Source organism: Grampus griseus (assembly GCF_964374135.1).
Source record: "Grampus griseus genome assembly, chromosome: 2".
Lineage (NCBI taxonomy): Eukaryota > Metazoa > Chordata > Mammalia > Artiodactyla > Delphinidae > Grampus > Grampus griseus.
The window spans coordinates 3,131,969-3,151,761 of NC_139018.1; the positions used below are offsets into that span (position 1 = coordinate 3,131,969).

At 53.3% G+C, this 19,793-nt stretch overlaps 1 protein-coding gene across 1 annotated transcript; it reads left to right on the plus strand.

Annotated features, from left to right (window-relative positions):
- The first annotated feature begins 2,380 nt into the window (after positions 1 to 2,380).
- On the plus strand, positions 2,381 to 14,512 carry MOK (MOK protein kinase). The gene is made up of 9 exons (XM_082648715.1): positions 2,381 to 2,426; positions 6,276 to 6,354; positions 6,484 to 6,532; positions 8,584 to 8,762; positions 10,462 to 10,563; positions 11,563 to 11,736; positions 12,310 to 12,433; positions 14,099 to 14,299; positions 14,381 to 14,512. The coding sequence occupies exons 1-9, from the start codon at positions 2,396 to 2,398 to the stop codon at positions 14,459 to 14,461; spliced, it is 1,020 nt and encodes a 339-aa protein (XP_082504841.1). The 5' UTR covers positions 2,381 to 2,395; the 3' UTR covers positions 14,462 to 14,512.
- The last annotated feature ends 5,281 nt before the right edge of the window (positions 14,513 to 19,793 follow it).

A 19,793-nucleotide genomic window follows, 5' to 3' on the forward strand; every position in this document is an offset into this window, starting at 1 on the left:
TTTATTTTTTTTATTTTGGCTGCACCGGATCTTTGTTGCGGCACACGGGATCTTCATTGCAGCATGCAGACTCTTAGTTGCGGCATGCATGTGGGATCTAGTTCTCTGACCAGGATCGAACCCAGGCCACTTGCACTGGGAGCGCGGGGTCTTACCCACTGTACCACCAGAGAAGTCCCTAGAAATTCATATTAAATGGAATCTCACAGTCTGTGCTCTTGTGTCCAGCTCCTTCAGCACAGCATAAAGTCCTTGAGATTCATCCATGCTGTCGTACCAGTAGTTCATACCTTTTTACTGCTGAGTAGTATTCATTCCAATCTATGACTACAAAACAACTTGTTTATCTGGTCTCCTGTTGAGGAGCTTTTGGGTTTCTGGTTTTGGACTGCTCTGAATAAATCTGCTGTATAACTTTACACTAGACTTCTTGTGGTTATATGTTTTCATTTTTTAAAATTAATTTTCTTTATTTTTGGCTGTGTTGGGTCTTTGTTGCTGCACACGGGCTTTCTGTAGTTGCGGCGAGCAGGGGCTACTCTTCATTGTGGTGCATGGGCTTCTCATTGTGGTGGCTTCTCTCATTGTGGAGCACGGGCTCTAGGCGCGTGGCTTCAGTAGTTGTGGCTCACGGGCTTAGTTGCTCCATGGCATGTGGGATCTTCCCGGACCAGGGCTCGAACCCGTGTCCCTTGCATTGGCAGGTGGATTCCTAACCACTGCGCCACCAGGGAAGCCTGAGTGTTTCTTTCTTAAATGTTTAAAATAATTCACCAGGGGGGCTTGAAGTTGACCTGAAGTTGACCTGAATTATAAATTAGTTTTTTATTTTTACCTACACCATAGTATTGAGCAAGTGAACAATCTACGAGAGATACAAGCACTGAGGCACCTGAATCCACACCCAAACATTCTTACCTTGCACGAAGTGGTTTTGTAAGTATATATGGGGCTTTAAACATTATCTAAAATTGATGATAATTATTAAATCTCTTTTTAAGAAAGAAAACCATGGTAGGCATTTTAAATATTTGCTTTGTAGCTCAGAGAATAATAATTTTTATTTTATCTTAAGTCACTTACTTATTTGGACCAGTGTCTGTATCTGAGTCCTAACGTGGAAAGGCCTTCATTTCAGTGACTCCGCCTCATAAAAGCAAACAACATTCAAATGGTTCCTCTCCTGTAGCAGTTGGGCTTCTGTGTAGACGGTGGTGGCCCTGGGCATCCGAGTGTGAGTTGTGACCTACTGGGAAAGGCCCTGTTGTCCCCTTTCAGGAGCTGCACTTTACTGCTGCCACTTGCCATCTCTGTGTGGTCTCATGCAGCCTTTCTTACTACAATTGACATAATTTCAGGGGACTTTTAATTTCTCTTCTAATTATAGAGTAGCTTCCGTAAGGTTTACCTGTTGATCAAGAAGGCAGAGCACAGCTTGTCTGGAGGGGCTTGTCTGCCAGGGGCTGGGGCTGGGGTCCTGGCCTGGAGCTCTGAGAAGGCACCCCTCAGCAGGAAGCCTGGCCTGTACAGCCAGCCGAGAAACCGCAGCCTCTGACCCTTAAAGTGCAGGAGATTTTAACTGTTCAGGAGGCTGAACAGTTCTAAACTCAAAATGCAATGTCTTGTCATGGCTGTGTGGCGTCCTGGCCCACGTGCTCTGAGCCATTAGTTGGGGCCAGATCCAGAGACTGCAGTCTGCGTGTGACGGTCACAGCACTGCCTGTGCTGTGGGTGCTTTGTGTGCACTTTGCAAAGCACTTCTGTGCACGGTTGCACGTGGGCCTCCTGACAGTCCTGAGTGACAGTGGGGACCCCTTCCAGCCCCACCAGAGGCGCCTGGAGCAGGGTCCAGGGGTGACACTGCAGGGGTGTGATGTGACTCATCTTCCTCCTTTTTGCCTCGGCTGGATTTTTGGTTTTGCTCCCTGCACTGGGACGTATCCCAATCACATGGAAGTAATTTAGGTAAATTAAAACTACATTTGCAGCCACAGAGCATGAATCAAATCCTGCTTTCTTTGTTTTGCTTCTACAACTCCTCAAACCTCATTTCTTCTTTCTGCTGATAGTTAACTTTTCGATTTTCAAGACACTTCTCTTTAAAAATTGTGGGGAGGGGGGCTTTTAGAATTTTTGCCTGAAGTAGAGTTTTACTATTATTTAAATTATTTTTGCCTGAAACATTGATTAAAAATCAAAACTTCTGCTGTTTCAATCATTACACTTTAATCTTTGTCTGATATAGGAGTGCTTTGTGTTTATCAGAAGTGTTTACAAATGAATTAAATATTTGGTTATTTTTTCTGATGAAGACAAGAAAAAGAAAACATTTTAAAAACCTGCTTTTTTCTTCAGTGACAGAAAATCTGGTTCTCTTGCACTAATATGTGAACTTATGGACATGAATATTTATGAACTAATACGAGGTACGTAGAATAATTTCAAAGCTAATCTAAGGTCTTTTAGAGCTTGTAGTTCCCATATATTTGTTTCAGTTCTCAAAATCATTTGTGCAGTAGTTTCATCTAAATATACGGTACTGGGCTGTACACGTACAGTACTCATGGGAGGTGTTTTTCTGGCAGTCTTGTCTGCTCAGAACTCAGCTGCAAACGAGCAAAGCCACGAGGCGTTCAGGCCGGCTGGGTGACGTGGTGAGGAGGGCGCAGAGGGCGGCGGCGGCTCAGCCCTTCCTCAAGCCTGTCCCCTTCTAGCATCTTTCCCGGCTCTGCTGCTCGACATTCTACTCTATGCTTCAGAATGAGGCAGGGCTCCCTGCTCAGATAATCCCTCTGAGAGGGAACTTCCTTCTGTTCACATTCTTATGAAGTCCCCTGTATTGCAGAGTGCTCATTCATTTCCTTTCTCTCTTTTTTTTAAAAAAATAAATTTATTTTATTTATTTATTTTTGGCTGCGCTGGGTCTCCATTGCTGCGCACGGGCTTTCTCTAATTGAGGCGAGCGGGGGCTGCTCTTCGCTGCGGTGCGCGGGCTTCTCACTGCGGTGGCTTCTCTTGTTGCGGAGCATGAGCTCTAGGCGTGCGGGCTTCAGTAGTTGCAACGCGCAGGCTCAGTAGTTGTGGCTCATGGGCTTAGTTGCTCCGCGGCATGTGGGATCTTCCCAGACCAGGGCTCGAACCCGTGTCCCCTGCCTTGGCAGGAGGATTCTTAACCGCTGCGCTACCAGGGAAGCCCATCCTGTTACTTTTAATGCAGGTGCTTCTGGGAAGGGCCGCTCCAGTTTGGCTGTGTTGACGCAGCTTGGATGTCCCACGTCAACACACTGGGTAGAGCATGCGCAGTGCCGTGTGCACTTCATGATGGTCGGTCCTGGTTAGGCTCTTTGAGCCTTAGTCCTTGTCTATCAAATGGGGATAATCATAGTGTCTGACTCTTAGGGTTGTTGTGAGGAGTAATAATATGTGAGGTGTTTGGCACAGTGCTGGCTTGTGTAGCCTTCAGTCAAGGTCAGCTGCTGTCATTACCATCATCATCGTTATGACTTTACAGTTTATAGTGTGCTTGCTCTGTGTTCCTGCATTTGCTCTTCCCATTTCTGTGAGCTCAACTCCATTATAGAGGTGAGGCAATTGAACTTCCAAGAACTTAGAGCACTTGCCTGAGACGAGCCAGCTTCAAAGAGCAGAACTGGGAGGACCCCTCCTGGAATTTTGTCTTGTTGAGAGAGGGGTGCTGGTGACGGCTCCAGCTCCATGCTGCGCCTGACACCCCACCTGCTACCCTGTAACTTCTCTCAGAACAATGTGCCAGCAGGCAAGGCTCTCCTTTGGAAAACACCGATGGCAAACACGTGCTCACACAGTGCCGCAGGGCATAGCCTCTGGGCCCAAGTGTAGACTGTGGGCATTTGGCTGTGCCATGGTGGACCCAGAATGCACCCCCAAGCCTGACCAGGAAAGCCAGGCGCAGGCCTGGGTACGGGGTCTCTTGGGAGAAGGCAGTGTGCTGGATATTCTATTGCAGTGCTGGCTACGCTGGAGGCCCTCTTCCTTCTGTTAGTACTGACAGCCAATGCCATAGTTGATCACTGTGTTCACTTCAGACTTTTTACATTGCTGGTATTGTATATGACATTTTTTAGTACCTTCTTAATGAGAATATTGGGTAAAAATTAACTTGGGAGAATTAATTTGGTCGGGAGAGCCAAAAGAGAGAAATACTGTTTGCAGTCAGCTGGCATTCAGTAAAGGGTCATACCAGGAGCTTCAGAGTGGTTTATTAATTGCACTATGCGTGTTTGTTTCAAGATGTTTGTGAGCAAGCATCTGGTGGGAACCTGGCAAGTTAGGATCTTGTTTTGGGAAAATAGTGTGAAAGTCCGCGGTCAGTCCCCTCCTTGTCAAGGGTGTGGACTCCGATGGTTCAGACCAGTGGCCCACATGGCTCATGAGGGCCCCTCTGTCCACCTGGAGCCCCCGTGTGCAGGCAGGCGCTCTCACGGAGGACAGGGGAGGGAGTCGTGGCCTTGTCCCACGGCTGTGAATGGGGGGAGCAGGGGAGGCCCAGGAGGAAAGGAAGGGCAGGCATCCCAAGAGTCCTCCGCCACTGGGGACTGAAGGCAGCCAAAAATGCAGATTCCTGGCCCACCTGCCTGGATTTGTGATTCACTGGGTCTAGGTTTGGGCCTTGGAATCTACTTTTTCAAAGCTCCCTAGGTGCTTATGAAGGTTGGATGGATTAGACCTTTCCTAAAAGAGTCCACCTTTTCTGAGTTCAAGTTCAGATGACTGTAACGGCAGTTGTACGCTATAAGATGTGGACGTGTGGACATGGCTGGGAAGGGTGCTTCTAGGAACAGAGCAGCGTGAGTACAGGATGCAGCAGGAGAGCTTTGGGGGCGCGCAGAAATGTCCCTGAGTGAATGTGGCTGGAGCCTTCTATAAACAAGCAGGATGTGATGGGGTGCAGTTCCTAAGGGGAGGGACCAGGCCTGGCGGCCCATTCTGAGAACTTGCTGGAAAGGCAGCTTCTGGGGCCCCGCCGCAGACCTACTGAACCAGGAGTGCCGGGGCTGATGATGGGGCATTCTGTATCTTCACAAGCCCCGGGGACTCGGGGGCTCCTGGGTCCTGAGAGCCCTGTGCTGGGAGGGAGTCTGCCAAGGGGTGTCTGGAGAGCCGGGCTAGTCAGTGGGCAGCGAGACCCCCTGCCCGAAGAGGGCCGAGCCTCACGAAGGTTCGTCCAGCCTCGCATGTGACAGAGAGTAGAAATTTTACTTTCTTTTCACCTTTATGTAGATAATAATTTGATAAAATTCCTCAAGTGGGGGGAAGCTGACAAAGTCTTAGTTTTAATTCTTTCAATTTAAATTCTGGAAAACTGATGATAAATTACGTGAAACAGAATAAAAGGATTATAGTATGTCATGGAAAAAGTTCATTGCACTTAGACGCTTTGTAATTTAAATTACTTTCTATTATTAACATAAACAGTCTTGTTATGCGAGAAAAAGAATACATTAATTTTCCGACAGAAATTGCAAGCTTAGGATGAAAGATGTCTAGAGGGGTATGTGCTCACGGAGGGAGGGGAAAGTGGTTTTCTGAGTTGTTAGGTGAGAGTGGGTATTTTGCAGATTGAAAACCTAATGGCTCAGAAACACATACCTCTGATGTTAAAATCAAGTAAAATGTGACGCCTTCGAGAGCAAGGGCAGCTCTGACGCTGGAGTGTGGTATTAAGAGCTTTGGAGCATCCTGAAAGCTGCAGGAGGGGAGAAGGTGTAGATTACAGGCTGCTGCAGGGCGCTGTCAGCCGGCGCCCAGTGACCGCTTCCTTCTGTGAGAGAGGAACGTGCGGCTGTGCAAGTGAGAGCAGCCATTGGTCTTCTTGGGTTAAGAAAACGTAATCCATCCCCTTAAAGACGGAGATCTCCACGTAGCCAGGAAGCCGAGGAAAACCCTGGATTTGAGCTCATAATCAGCGTGAAGGAGGGTGCCCGGGAGGCCCACCCGAGGCTGTGTTAGGACCTCCATACCGAGCTGCCCTTGCGGTGATCCGCTCAGCACTGTCCTGACTGCAGTCAGAAGGCCTGGCGCTCTGTGATTTTAAATGAAATCATGCCAGCATGTAGGATTCTAAATGGCATATTTTGTAGGTAGACTCCATACTTCCTAGAACTACTCCGGGTTATTTTCACTGAGGAAGTTAGATTTTCACACATTGCTAAATAAAAATGGATTCCATCTTTCGTTTCGAAAAAGCGGATACGGATCATTGGTAACCATATCTGGCTATTTCCTTGACTGCACAGGGAGAAGACACCCATTATCGGAAAAAAAAATTATGCACTATATGTACCAGTTGTGTAAATCCCTTGATCACATGCACAGGTAGGCACTTGGAGACCTGGCAGCTTTCAAGTTAATAAAATGTATTACCGTTCATTAAGAATGTAGTATAAAAGAATTGGAATGAACGAGGCACAATTAATTCTATCCTTCCTTTTATATTGAATGCAGAAATGGAATATTTCACAGAGATGTAAAACCAGAAAATATATTAATAAAGGTAAGAACTTTTATATGAAAAATTGATATCAGAAGAAAGGTAGAATAAAAAAACTTTTCCCTGGATATGTTTTCAATCCCAGTGGATACCATGTTTGTTATAACATGTTTGGTTCTTTCCTTCCAGTTTGGGAACAAATGGTTAATTTAGTAAATGCCATCAGCATAACTGTGCATCTGGAAGAAGGCGCCCTCCTTATACTATATACAAAATAAACTCCGCTCAAATCATCATGCTAAACACTCTAAAGATAAAAGTGGGAGAGGCAGGATTTGAGCTCTGATACGTCTCACTTGAAAGCCCTTCAACTATGCCTGTGTACAATTTGCTCCGTTTGGGCATATGCGTACACCCACGAATCCATCATCCCAGTCAACTTCACAAACAAACCCAAAACCCCTGAAAGCCCTCATCCTTGCCCCCTGTCCCTTGTCCCCAGGCAAAGACGAGCTAGAACGTTCTAGAAGTGGAATTACATAGCATATACCCTTCCTTGGTCTGTTTCACTCAGCATCGTTATGTTGAGGTTCAACCACATTGTCGTGTGTGTGCCACGCCTTTTGAAATTGTCCCACAGTTCTTGGATGTTTGGTTTTGTTTTTGACGTTCCTCTATTGCTTGGCATTTCGGTTTGGGAAGTTTCTATTGGCATATCTTCAAGCTCACTGATTCTTTCCTTGGCTGTGTTGAGTCTATCAAAGTCTTTTAAAATTTTTGTTACAGTGTTTTTTGTTTGTTTGTTTTTAATTTTTTAAATTTTTTGCTGCGTTGGGTCTTTGTTGCTGCATGCCAGCTTTTTCCAATTGTGGCGAGCGGGGGCTACGCTTCGTTGTGGTGCGCGGGCTTCTCATTGTGGTGTCTTCTTTTTTTTTAAATAAATTAATTTACTTATTTTTGGCTGTGTTGGGTCTTTGTTGCTGTACACGGGCTTCCTCTAGCTGCGGCGAGTGGGGTCTACTCTTCGTTGTGGTGCGCGGGCTTCTCATTGCGGTGGCTTCTCTTGTTGCAGAGCACGGGCTCTAGGCACGTGGGCTCAGCAGTTGTGGCTCACGGGCTTAGTTGCTCCACGGCATGTGGGATCTTCCTGGATCAGGGCTTGAACCCATGTCCCCTGCATTGGCAGGTGGATTCTTAACCGCTGTGCCACCAGGCAAGTCCCTGTTACAGTGTTTTTTATTTCTAGTGTTTCCTTTTGATGTTTTCTTAGGGTTTCCATCTCTCTGCTTACGTTTCCCATCTGAACTTTCACGCTGTCTTCTTTTTCCATTAGAGCCCTTAACAAATTAACCATAGTTATTATAAATTTCCTGTCTGGGAATTCTAAAATTCTAAAACCTGCGCCGTATCTGAGTCTGGTTTTGATGCATGCTTTGTCTCTTCAGACTGTTTTTTCTTGCCTTTTAATATGCCTTGTAATTTTTGTTGAACGTATTGGGGAATGGGAACAGAGGTAAAAGGCTGTTAGGGTAGGTTTCTTGGTAATCTGGCTAAGAGAACTGCTGCTTAACGTTTGCTCTGGCTGTAGGTGCCAGAGGCTTCAAATTTATCGACGGCATGAATTTTATTACTTGAATGTGAGAGGTAGAGAAGATGGAAGAAACACCTTGAAACCTGTTTCCCTGGGCTGTCTGACTTCCTTCAAGGATCCCACGTGGTGTAGGCCAGGCCCCCAGCCTCCCCCGAATGGGAACCAAGCTTCCAGAAGCACTGGACGCGGTGGGGAGTTTGAGGCATAACAGGGCATGTGACCAGGGTGTAGAGTTCATCTGTAGACTTACGCTGCGACTTAAAAATTTCCACAACCTGTAGGCGTTTTGAAATGTCTGTTAAACATAGCCAGAATATTCGCAAATGTGTTCCGCTGAAGAGAAATACCGCGTCCTCACCTGCTACAGGCTACTTCAGTGCTTATAAAGCCAGTACTTTATGTTCTACAAGCTAGTTTATGTGCTAGGAATTTTCCCGTTGGTGCATAAATATTTGAAATGGTTTGTATTACAGTCGCTGCTTGATGAGATGTTATTTGTCCCTGCTTCTCTCCCCCCTTGCAGCAGGATGTCCTGAAATTAGGGGACTTTGGGTCCTGCCGGAGTATCTATTCTAAGCAGCCGTACACGGAATACATCTCCACCCGCTGGTACCGGGCCCCAGAGTGTCTCCTCACTGATGGCTTCTATACCTACAAGATGGACCTGTGGAGCGCGGGCTGCGTGCTCTATGAGATGGCCAGGTGGTGCCCGAGTTGCAGCTGCTGCTGGGCTGGGGGGCTGCGTCAGGGTCCTGAGGCCGGTCCACGCGGGGCTCGGCCGTCCAGTGGCTTCGTGCCAGTCCCTCCCTCTGCGGTGCCGAGTTTACAGTCCTGGTGTCATGGTGGTTTTTTAACTCGACAGGAAAGGTGTCAAGCGCTTGTCCTTGCTTTCTGGGTGTGGAGGAAAGAACACTGTCAGTTACTTCTTTCCCACTGGCCCGCCCCGGCCCTGGGTCGGTGGGCCTCTCCAATTGGCCCCATCAGCGACAGGATTGATGAAGACAAATGAAGGAACAGAGTCGAGGCGTGCTTACTGCCACCTTGTGGGGCCTGCCATGGGGGCGGGGTGCGAGCGGTGCCCCCCGGTCTACCCTCAGAGTGCAGTCGCTCGGGTGGGGTGCTCTGGCCCCGGGAGTGAGGGCGAGCTGGATGGAGTCCAGGAAGCCCCAGCCCTAACCGTCCTCCCCTCCCCCAGCCTTTGTGCTTTACCGCTGGGCGCAGCAGGGCCAGGGCAGAGGCCCGGGAAGGGAGGAGGGCCTGTTCCGTCCACCGGCGGCGGGGGCACTGGGTGGAAGAAGCCCCGGGAGGAGGTGGGGCGGCACCTGCTCGTAGTGGGTCATGCAGGACGGGTGGGTGGGTTTAACCTTGGGGTGATGCACGTCAGGATGGTACAGCCCAGCGCAGGCAGGACCCGGGTCGTCCAGTCCCGCCTGCTCAACTGACCCCTTGATAAATACAGACGTTTGGGCCCTTCGGGACACGCCTTCCGATTCTAGATCATTCGTATTGATAAGTGACTGTTATTTTTGGAAAGGAGAGTGGTGATTTCACTGATACTAAAGTACCAACAAATGATCTTTTCTCCCGTGCTAAAATCCCTGAGTCAGTTTGGAGGGATGTCAGAGGCGCTGGTGCTGGCGGCATCCACTCAGGGCATTGGGCAGCCTACGCTGAGCCTCGCTGACTGCACTCTGTGCCCGGCCTGCCGCACCTCAGAGGCGTCCAGCTCCTCTGCGTTTCCTATTCTCCCCTGCGGCCTGAGCTCCTGCCGTTTTCCCTGAATAGAAGTCATCTTACCGTCAGAGCTACGTTTTTTTTGTTTGTTTTTTTTTTGCGGTACACGGGCCTCTCACCACTGTGGCCTCTCCCGTTGCGGAGCACAAGCTCTGGACACGCAGGCTCAGCGGCCGTGGCTCACGGGCCCAGCCGCTCCGCGGCATGTGGGATCTTCCCGGACCGGCGCACGAACCCGTGTCCCCTGCATCGGCAGGCGGACTCTCAACCACTGCGCCACCAGGGACGCCCAGAGCTACGTTTTTAAACTCTTCTTTGTGGCCTGTAATGTGTATGGGTCTAAAATCTTTTATCCACAATTCCCAAATCCGTGACTGCTCCAAAACCAAAACGCTCCTTGGACCTCATTTGTCTACACAGCCCGACCTGACCCAGCCTGAATTTTTGTCAATTAAACTCCCCGGGCCGTAAGGAGGCTCTGGGGGCTTTCATCTCTCAGCCGGCAGAGGCACCTGCTGTGCCTCTACGGGAGTGTGGCCCTGTCCCTTAGAAAGACACCGACCCGTAGGGACAGTAGGAGGAGGAAGGCCCAAGCATGGGCGGGGGGGCTGGAGGTCCCTCTGCTGGGAGGCCGCCGCCCTGACCACAGCCCTGGCTGCCCGCCCAGCCTGCAGCCCCTCTTCCCCGGAGCCAACGAGTTGGACCAGATCTCGAGGATCCACGACGTCATTGGCACACCTACTGGGAAGACCATCACCAAGTTCAAACGGTAAGTGCGGCCCAGAGGCCGCCCCACCACCGCGGACCCGCCCTGCCTCTGTCGCCCCCAGGGGCCTCTTCACAGCCCCACGAGCCCGGCACGCGGGTTTTGTCCTGGGAATGTTCACTCAGGCCACAGAGGTCTTTGGGTGGGAAAGGCTCCCCAGCACAGGCTGCACGCACACACCCTGCAGAGCCGGCAGCTTGGCCACCCTGACCCCTCAAGGGGGACTCGGGGGCGTGGGCAGCACCCAGCAGCTCCCAGAACCCTAGGGAGGTAAGGAGATGACAGCCATGCTGGATTTTTTTCTTTTTCTTTTTCTTTTTTTTTTCCACTACGCGGGCCTCTCACTGTTGTGGCCTCTCCCGTCGTGGAGCACAGGCTCCGGACGCGCAGGCTCAGTGGCCATGGCTCATGGGCCCAGCCACTCCGCGGCATGTGGGATCTTCCCGGACCGGGGCACGAACCCGTGTCCCCTGCATCGGCAGGCGGACTCTCAACCACTGAGCCACCAGGGAAGCCCTTCTTTTTCTTTTTTAAAACTTTATTTCATTCTTTTCTGGTGGGAATGTGGTATTAGTCTTCTCAAGAAAAAGTTTTCTTACACTTACAGCGTAACAGATTTCACGACCTCCCACCCTTTTTAAAAAAACAGACTTAATTTTTTTAGAGCGGTTTTAGGTTCACAGAAGAACTGAGCGGAAGGTACAAAGATTTCCCATCTACCGCCCGGCCCCACGCAGTGCACAGCCTCCCGGCCACGAGCACCGGCCCCGGGGTGGCATGTCTGCTATCATCAAACCTGTGCTGACACGTCATTCTCACCCAAAGTCCACGGTTTCCACGAGGATCTTGTATTCTATGGGCTTTATGCCCCCCTGCCCCCTGCCCTTTTTAGATTGTAAGCTGTTACCTTCAGTGCAGGTCCCTGTAGGGTCGTGATGCTGGACTGGCCACGTGCTCTAAATGACGGCGTGATCGTTTATTATCATTGGGCTTTCAATACAGGTCGAGAGCTATGAGTTTTGATTTTACTTTTAAAAAGGGATCAGGAATACCTCTACTGACAGCCAGTTTGTCCCCGCAATGCCTCTCCCTCCTGCACGCAATGGTGGCCTATGATCCCGATGAGAGAATCACTGCCCACCAGGCCCTGCAGCACCCCTACTTCCAGGAACAGAGGTAGGCGCCTGCTGGGTTCCCGTGGGCCACGCAGATGGGTGGCTGCTTCCCGGGAACAGTGCCGGTCCCTCTGGGAACCCGCACCTTGCTCCTTTCTGGTATCTTCCCCCGAAAGGAGGCGATTAGTGGCATCACGGCAGGGTGGAGGGAGGGCCTGTGGCCGCTTTGCGGTTGATGCCAAGGCTGTGGTGTTGAGCCCTGGAGGGTCACGTGGCACACAGCGGGGGGAGCGGGCTGAGCTCGCTCGCTGTGAGGTTCCAGGGCGCGTGTGTTGGGCGACACCTACCATTGGAAGTACCTGCCCTGAGGGCTTCGGACTCCACCCCTCTGTCCCCTCGTGCGTGTGTGACGTGGGGGTGATGTCTGACCCGAACCTCGAGTCACTGGGCAGGGCTGGGCCCATGGCTCCGGAGCCCAGAGGCTGTCAGGCTGAGACAGGAAAGGAAAAGAAAAGCTCCTCGGGTGAGAGGAGGGGCGACAGGCACAAGCCCACACTGGGGACAGAGGAGGCCGACAAGCCCTGTGGCGGCCAGGTTCTCAGCAGAGGCGCCCCTTGCCCCTTCCGTCCTGTAGGGCAGCTGAGAAGCAGGCTCCAGCCAGGCCCAGGAGGAAGGCCTCCGCTCTCTGCCCCAAGCGGCCGGTGGCACCGGAACTACTCAGTAACAACTGGCAGCCGGCACAGGAGGGCAGCAAGCAGGTACTGAGCGATCAGGCCGTCTGAGCTGGGACTGGACACCCTCAGGGGCCCGTGTCTCTCTGACGCAGATGCCACCTGGGGAGGCGCCACATCTGCCTGGAAAGTGCGCCCGTCAGCGACCTGCCGCCACGCCAGGTGGTACCTCTGCGCCCCTGGCTAAGGTCCAGTGTCGCGGGCTGGGATCCTCCCAGCCGCAGGGCCAGGCCGGTGCCCAAGCACGTTGTGCCCGCAGAGGACCCTAGCCGGGGCACAGGAAGCCAACACTGGCCCAGGTGACCGTCCCTACTCGGCCGCTGAGCCCCTGCGAGAGCAGCAGCCCCAGAGGAGCACTGCGCCTGGCACAGAGGTGACCTTGCGCGCTTCTTGGTGTAGAAAGCAGAGCTGCATCCCGCGATAGCTTCCCCTTTCTCTCGTGTGCCGCGGGGCCCCCTTTGCTCGGCTCCCCCAACTTTACAGTTGTGGGCTGGCACCGAGCTCTGTGGTAACCGTGGCCTTCCATCGTTTCTCACTCAGCCCAGCATCTGTTGAGTGTCACTCTGCGCTGGGAGCCGAGGATGCAGGTATACCTGCAGCCAGGCTGCTTTCCAGAAATCCGGACCCCCGTGTCCAGACACCTGCTTGACGGCTCCAGCTGAATGTCCAAAAGGCAGACTTGTTCGAACCCGATCTCCTGTCTCTCCCCCCAGACCTGCCTCTGTCCCCGTGCCTTCCCTCCAAGGGCGGGTGAAGGCGGCTCCCCTTCAGCTGCTCAGGCCGCCAACCGGGGACGAAGCGCCCCCCCGCCCCCCCCGCTGAGCCTCCCTCACTTTGCCCCTAACTGCCCTCCCTGCCGGGCCTCCTCTCCCTCTTGGTCAGCTGTTGGCACCCGCCGCGGGCGCCCCCGCCGGCAGAGCCGAGGCGCACGCTGTCTGCCAGGGCCCCGGAGTGAGGGTTCAGGCTGTGCCGGCCATAACGTCTGGCGCGACTGCCCACTCTTCTGGCCGGTGGCGCCGCGGACCATACGTAAACGAATGGTGGGGGGGCTTCCCTGGTGGCGCAGTGGTTGAGAGTCCGCCTGCCGATGCAGGGGACACAGGTTCGTGCCCTGGTCTGGGAAGATCCCACATGCCGCGGAGCGGCTGGGCCCGTGAGCCATGGCCGCTGAGCCTGAGCGTCCGGAGCCTGTGCTCCGCAACGGGAGAGGCCACAGCAGTGAGAGGCCCGCGGACCGCAAAAAAAAAAAAAACGAATGGTGGGGATGGGTTTCAATAAAACTGTGGACCCTGAAACTGGAGTCTCATAATCACGTGCCGTGAAATTTTCTCCAACTATTAGAAGATGTGAAATCCATTCTTAGCGCACTGGCCACACAGAAGCTGGCTGCAGGCCGCTTTGGCCGACCTCAGGGAATCCGAGCGGGAAGCGTCACCGTGGCCTCGGCCCTTGGAGCTGCACGTGCGTCAGCGCGGCCTCCCCCGCTGTCTGCCCTGGCCCCGGCCCAGGGAGCGGCCGCCGCACATCTAGGGGGCTGGGACGCGGTACGTGTTGTCCAGTCACCACACCGTCACACCTCACGATCAAGAAATTGTATGAGGCAAAAGTAGTACAAAAGAGCCCTTTTGCTTTTCGTAATTCCCACAAAGTGGAAAGCATTGTATGTTCATCTGACCTTTGCTTTATTTCTAGAAACAGCCCCTAAAGCAAGAGGAGGACCATCCCAGGAGACACGGACCAGCCTACGTGATGGCACTGCCCAAGCTCAAGCTATCGGGAGTGACCAAGCAGCCCTTGTACTACAGCCCAGCGCTGCAGTCAGTGGTTGCCCCCGGAGCGACCCGGAAGGTCCCGGTGCTGAGACCCCCGAAGTGTGTTGGCCCGAACCAGAAGGTGGGCGTCCCACCGGTTCCCCTGGCGCCGCGCTCGCGCCCATCCCGGCCTCTGCTGAGTGTCTGTCACTTTCTTTAACAGACAGACACACAGAAGGACATCCAGCCTAACCTGAAACAGTACCGCCGGCCCACAGTAGAGCGGAGAGGTGGAGGCTACTGAGTGGCGCTACGGCTCCCCTGCTCGGGGCGACTCCCACCCGGCCGGGCCCCAGCGAGCGTCCCGGGAGAGCTGCCCCCAGACCAGCACCAGCACCTCGGCTTGGAGCCTGCCGGCCCGAGGCTGCTTGCGTCCTAAAGGCAGCCGTACTGTAGGTTCCAGTCTCAGACCTTTGTAAAATGACCTCATTCTAGGCTTTCGGTTCCTTTCCGTAACATAAGAATTTGGGGCAGGGAATATTTTGTAATTTTTTATATGAATCAAAACAGAAATTATACTTCGTTATGGATTATTTAGGCCCGGTTTCACCGAGGCTCTGCACACGGTGCCTTCCTTAGTGCATCCGTCACCAGCAGTGTCCTAGCACGTTTGGCTTCCAGATTACACCATTGGAGACCCCTGATTTTTATTAAACAATAAGCTGTCATTACAGTGTTGTATCTTAATATATCTTGAGTTAAACATGTGTCCTGATTAGCCATTCCTTTATTGTGACTTTCGTGGGCGTATCAGGGGCATTGACTTTGTTGGGACACTTCGGTACAGCTTCACTGTTCACTTGACCGTCCACTGAGGAACGACACGGGCTGGCGCTCGGCCCTCGGAGCCCCCGGGTGCGGGCCGCGGGCAGGTCGCCGGTCCAGCTCCCAAGGCCCAGCTTCCTCCGTGAGTAGAGGCCGCTGCTTCCCAATGGCCTGCGGGCGCGCCCAGCTTCGTTTCTGGGGTGCCAGCAATAAGCGGGCACAAGAAGAAACCTGTTTCCCGTGGGGGAGGGAGGGGAGGTGGCAGAGCATTGGTGGCGCCGGAAGGGGCAGGGCAAGGGGCCAGGAGGGACAGGGCGAGGGGCTGGGGGAGGTGGACCCGGGCGGGGGGGGAGGGCAGGCCGTGGCCAGCATTTCCCGGTGCCCGGGAGAGGGGGAGCCATGGGCGCGGGCGCGGGCGGGCCCAGGGCGGGCAGAGCCGGTTCACGTGGGGAGACCTGGGGGGCTTCGGGGACGTCCCGGGTGGAAGTGGCGTCGGGGCGGGGCGGGCAGAGGGCTGGGAGCGCCGCGTCCCGGGGGCGCTGCGGGCTCGGCGAACTCGGGAGAGGCCACGGACAGGCCCGCGCTCTGAGCGCGGCTCCAAGTGAGGGCAGGTGCAAGGACAATTTAGGGAAATCGTCCCCCCCTTTAAGTATATAAACGCGAAGGGCCTCTCTAAAGTTCTTCGGAGCTGTACCTTTTTGTGAAGGAACCCTCCTCCCTGCGGGCGTGGTGCCCTGGGCCCCGTGGGCCTCCGCCTCGGTTTCAGGGGGTGGGTCCGGTTTCCCCAGGGGCCCCTGCGTCCACTAGGTCTCTGTGCCCCGTGGGCCTGGCGACGGGCGGGCGCTGGCCAGGCTCTGGGGGCACAGGAGGCCGCCGGGCCCTGCTGCCAGAGCGCTGGTGGGTCTCCGTGCACCCCAAACCTGACCGGTTGCGAGGCCGGGCGGCTGGGCCATCTCAGCCTCCCCGGGGCCACTGGAGGGCCCGTCTCCACAGACCCGAGCAAGGGAGCTCCCTCATCACCACCTCGACCGATGCCCTCGTCCACGTTTGAGACGCGGTTGGGGCCGACGTTGGGGGCAGAGGCCGCAGGCGGACACCCCAGTCCAAGGAGCCCGGCCCTGCCGGCTGTTGATGTAAACCTGCTCCCGAGAAGACAGAGCAGGGGCGACGCTGCCGAGGGATGAGGGCGCTCCAGGCGAGCAGTAAGAGCCGACGAAGCGTACCGGGTGCGCCAAGCCGACCCTCCGTGGCTTCCGAGAGGAGGGGTGGGGGCCGGCCTGGGGACCCTCTGCCCTGGGCCTGCGGCCGCGGGGCGCGTGCTGGCGGGGCGGGCGGGGGCGGGTAGGAGGCCGGCCGATTTTGGAAGCCATCTTGGAGCACTTGGCCAGGGACCAGCCGAAAAAAGAAAAAGATGCGTTCCCAGCACGGATGCATCTCGCAAACTGCACCGCAGAGTCGCACGGAGGGCGGTGGGCGGAGCTAATAGGGCTGGAGCGACGTCAGCCTCGGGGCGCCGAGAGCTGGGCCGCGCCCTGGGTCCTCGGACTTTTCACACTGCTGTTGTCCTGGGGCCGCCAGGTACCCACCCGTCACTTCCTACAAACAAGCAGGAAGTTCACAGGCAAAGGAGTCGACCCAGAAGAACCGCAAGGCTCAGGATTCTGGACTCGAGTTCCAAGGCGGCCTTTTCTGATCTCCAGAAATACGCGTGGCTTCCTCGTAGGCCTTCAGTGTGATGGACAGCACTTAGTGACCAGTGCTTTGACTAGGATGACAAATACCAAACTATCTAAAACGTGCTGATGTTTTCATAGGAAGGGCATTCTGAATGTGTCCAACATATAAATCCTGCTTCTTTCACTTACAGCGAGAGGGTGTCCTGGTGTGTGGTGGTTTCCACCTTTCGCGAAGGCTCCCCTGCCCTGTGACGGAGGCTCCCCGTGGTGCAGCCCTCCTGGCCCGGCGGCTGGTGAAGAACTGGCTCCCTGACCCTCCTCTCCTCTGAGAAGGAAGCCAAGACCCAGGCTGATGAGAATTTTTCTGCAACGGTAACATTATCCTGTTGCCACGTTCACAGAAATGATGGCAATGGAGCGTGGACACATCTCTTCTAGCCTAAAATCACTTAGACGCGCCCCCAGTTCATTGGGATCACTTAGAGAAATGTGTTTTAGGCACTTCGTGGTTTAGAGTCTGACCACATAAAAAGGCCTTCAAAGGGTTCAACTGTGTATGATTTTTTTTCAACTGAGAAAAGTTCCTGTACTTGGCAGCTACACTGTCATGATTCTAGTCCCCTGTAGTGCCTACAGGTAGGCGTGGGCATGACCAAGATGCTCACCAGCTGGCTTCAGCCAGATAAAAATCCCATGTAATTGTCATCAGCCTTTTTTTCTCTGCATCCTTAACAAAGCACTTTCACACTCACCGTACAGAGTCGTGTGTGATCTTCCAACAACAGAAGGTGGACTCGTGGACTTGAAGCTGTAAGGAGAAAACTGTTCCCTGAGACCGCAGTCCGCATGCATGGGCAGCTGCCCACAAAGGCTAAAGATGGGGAGACAGCAAGAAGGGGCCAGAGAACCGCAGGGCTCTCCGGACGAGCCACGGTCTTGAAGAGCCTGCCTCACATCAGGGCTGCAAGGGACACGGTGTAAACATTTAATTCAACAAAAACAATACAGTAAAAGTTGAGCCAATTTAACAGAAGATAAACAAATGGTATATTCAAGCAAGTTTTAATATTAATTTTTTTGTGAATTAGAAATATCACTCTTAGAAGATGAAAAGTACTACTGAAGCAACCATTTCCCCAACTGCAGAATGACATTATTTATACATATAATACAGAGCCGATTGCATTGGAACAAGAGTGTTAATGTTAACAGATTAAAAAGGGCATCTTCACGCCACACCTTGGAGGCCCACTACACCCATACTCAAAGTTATTATTATTTTTATTTTTTTTTGCGGTACACGGGCCTCTCACTGCTGTGGCCTCTCCCGTTGTGGAGCACAGGCTCCGGACGCGCAGGCTCAGCGGCCATGGCTCACGGGCCCAGCCGCTCCGCGGCATGTGGGATCCTCCCGGACCGGGGCACAAACCCGTGTCCCCTGCATCGGCAGGCGGACTCTCAACCACTGAGCCACCAGGGAAGCCCTCAAAGTTATTTTTTAACAGCATTAAACTATTTCAAGTGCAAACAATTTTTAAAAACCTATGCGCTCAGCATCCGTCTTCCTGAATTACATATTTAAGCCAGAAAGTAACAACTTTCTTGATGAGTGCATTCCAGGTTGTCTTCTGACACCTAAGGTGTTAAAAAGAAAATCAGCAAAAATAGAGTGAAGTACTATTTTTAACAGTTGGATTTAAGGGGATTTCTTGTCCAAGAAACATTTTATTTCACACTATGTATATATGTATATATTACATAAATATATATAACATTTTTATTACATTGAGTTTTAGAGTAAAAAGCAAGAAAATCTCATTTCTTATTTTTTACTGCAGCCCCAAGAGAACGATTTAAAAATGGAAACAGTTTCTTTGGGTGAGCGGCGCCGAGCCCCGCTTTCCTCTTCCGCGCTGCTCTCCACGCGGGCGATGCCTGCCTGCGGCGGGGCCTGACGCCCACGCGGCTCACGTGCGGCCCTGGGCTCCGTCGTCGCTCCCTCAAGACCCGGTCCGGGGTGAGAACCTCCGAGCGGGAGCGGGCTCGCTACACTATAGTCCCACCTGGAGAACTGGCCTGGTTTGGGGCTGACATTAAACCCTGCAAACAAAGCAGTTTACATTAATCCAGCAAAACACGGGGCCGCGAAGAAGTCACTCATCCTTTCCAGCAGTTTCACAGGAGCACAATTAGCTTTCTGTCGGTTTGGAAGCCAGGGTTTTAACAGCCCCTCCGTGTCCATCTACTTAATTCCTAACTCATCGGAATCCTGAGCCTGCCCCGCCCCCACACCTCGGGTGGCACGCTTTGGGCAGGGCTGGCCTGGGGGAGAGAGTGGTCTCTCAGGGCCAGGGTTCCTTGCAGCATCACTGCCCAAAGGCCAGGGGCACCTCCCAGGGGGGCTGTTCACTGCCCTCCCCAAGGGCTGCAGCTCCGGGCCATAGAGGGGTCCCCCCGGCTCCGAGGCCAGCTCGCCCAGTGAGGCCAGACAGCTGCATGCCCAGTCCCCCAAGGGCCGGGGTGGCCGCCAAGGACAGAGTCTAGCGGCATTTTTGAAGAGGCGTTTTCTTTGCTCTCTCTGATGGGTGGTGTGATGGTGGTGCCCCTCTGGCATTAGCGCCAGCCCACCGGGCCCAGCAGGTAGAGAAAGCAGGATCCAGTCACGTGGGTGGGGCGGCTCAGGACAAAGGCTGCCGCTCGGCTGCGGTGGATCTGGGGACTCTCTGCACCAGTAAGGAAGGGGTGGTGTCTGTCCCTTTGGGCTGGCTCCTACGGAGAGGCAGGAGGCTGTCACGGATCTCTTGCAGTACAGGCGTGAGCTTAGGTAACCCTGAAAGGGTTTCTACCTCTTGTACAGCAAAGAGCACTTACATCTCCCTGCATTTGCTGGGATGCACATAGTTCCAGCACAGTCTGGCATTCATTTATTAAGAATAATTTTAAGGTTACAGTATTGCAACACTGAAGCTACAAATTTTCAGTTCTGTGAACACAAGCATCCTTAAGCTGTCCCCCAAAATGCTGCACACAGGACACGCCTTTAAGCAAACATGAATGCGTTTTCACACCTGGCCTTGGGCTGGCACAGATGAAGGGTGACGATCTGAAACTGACCCTCAGCTTCGCACACGCCTT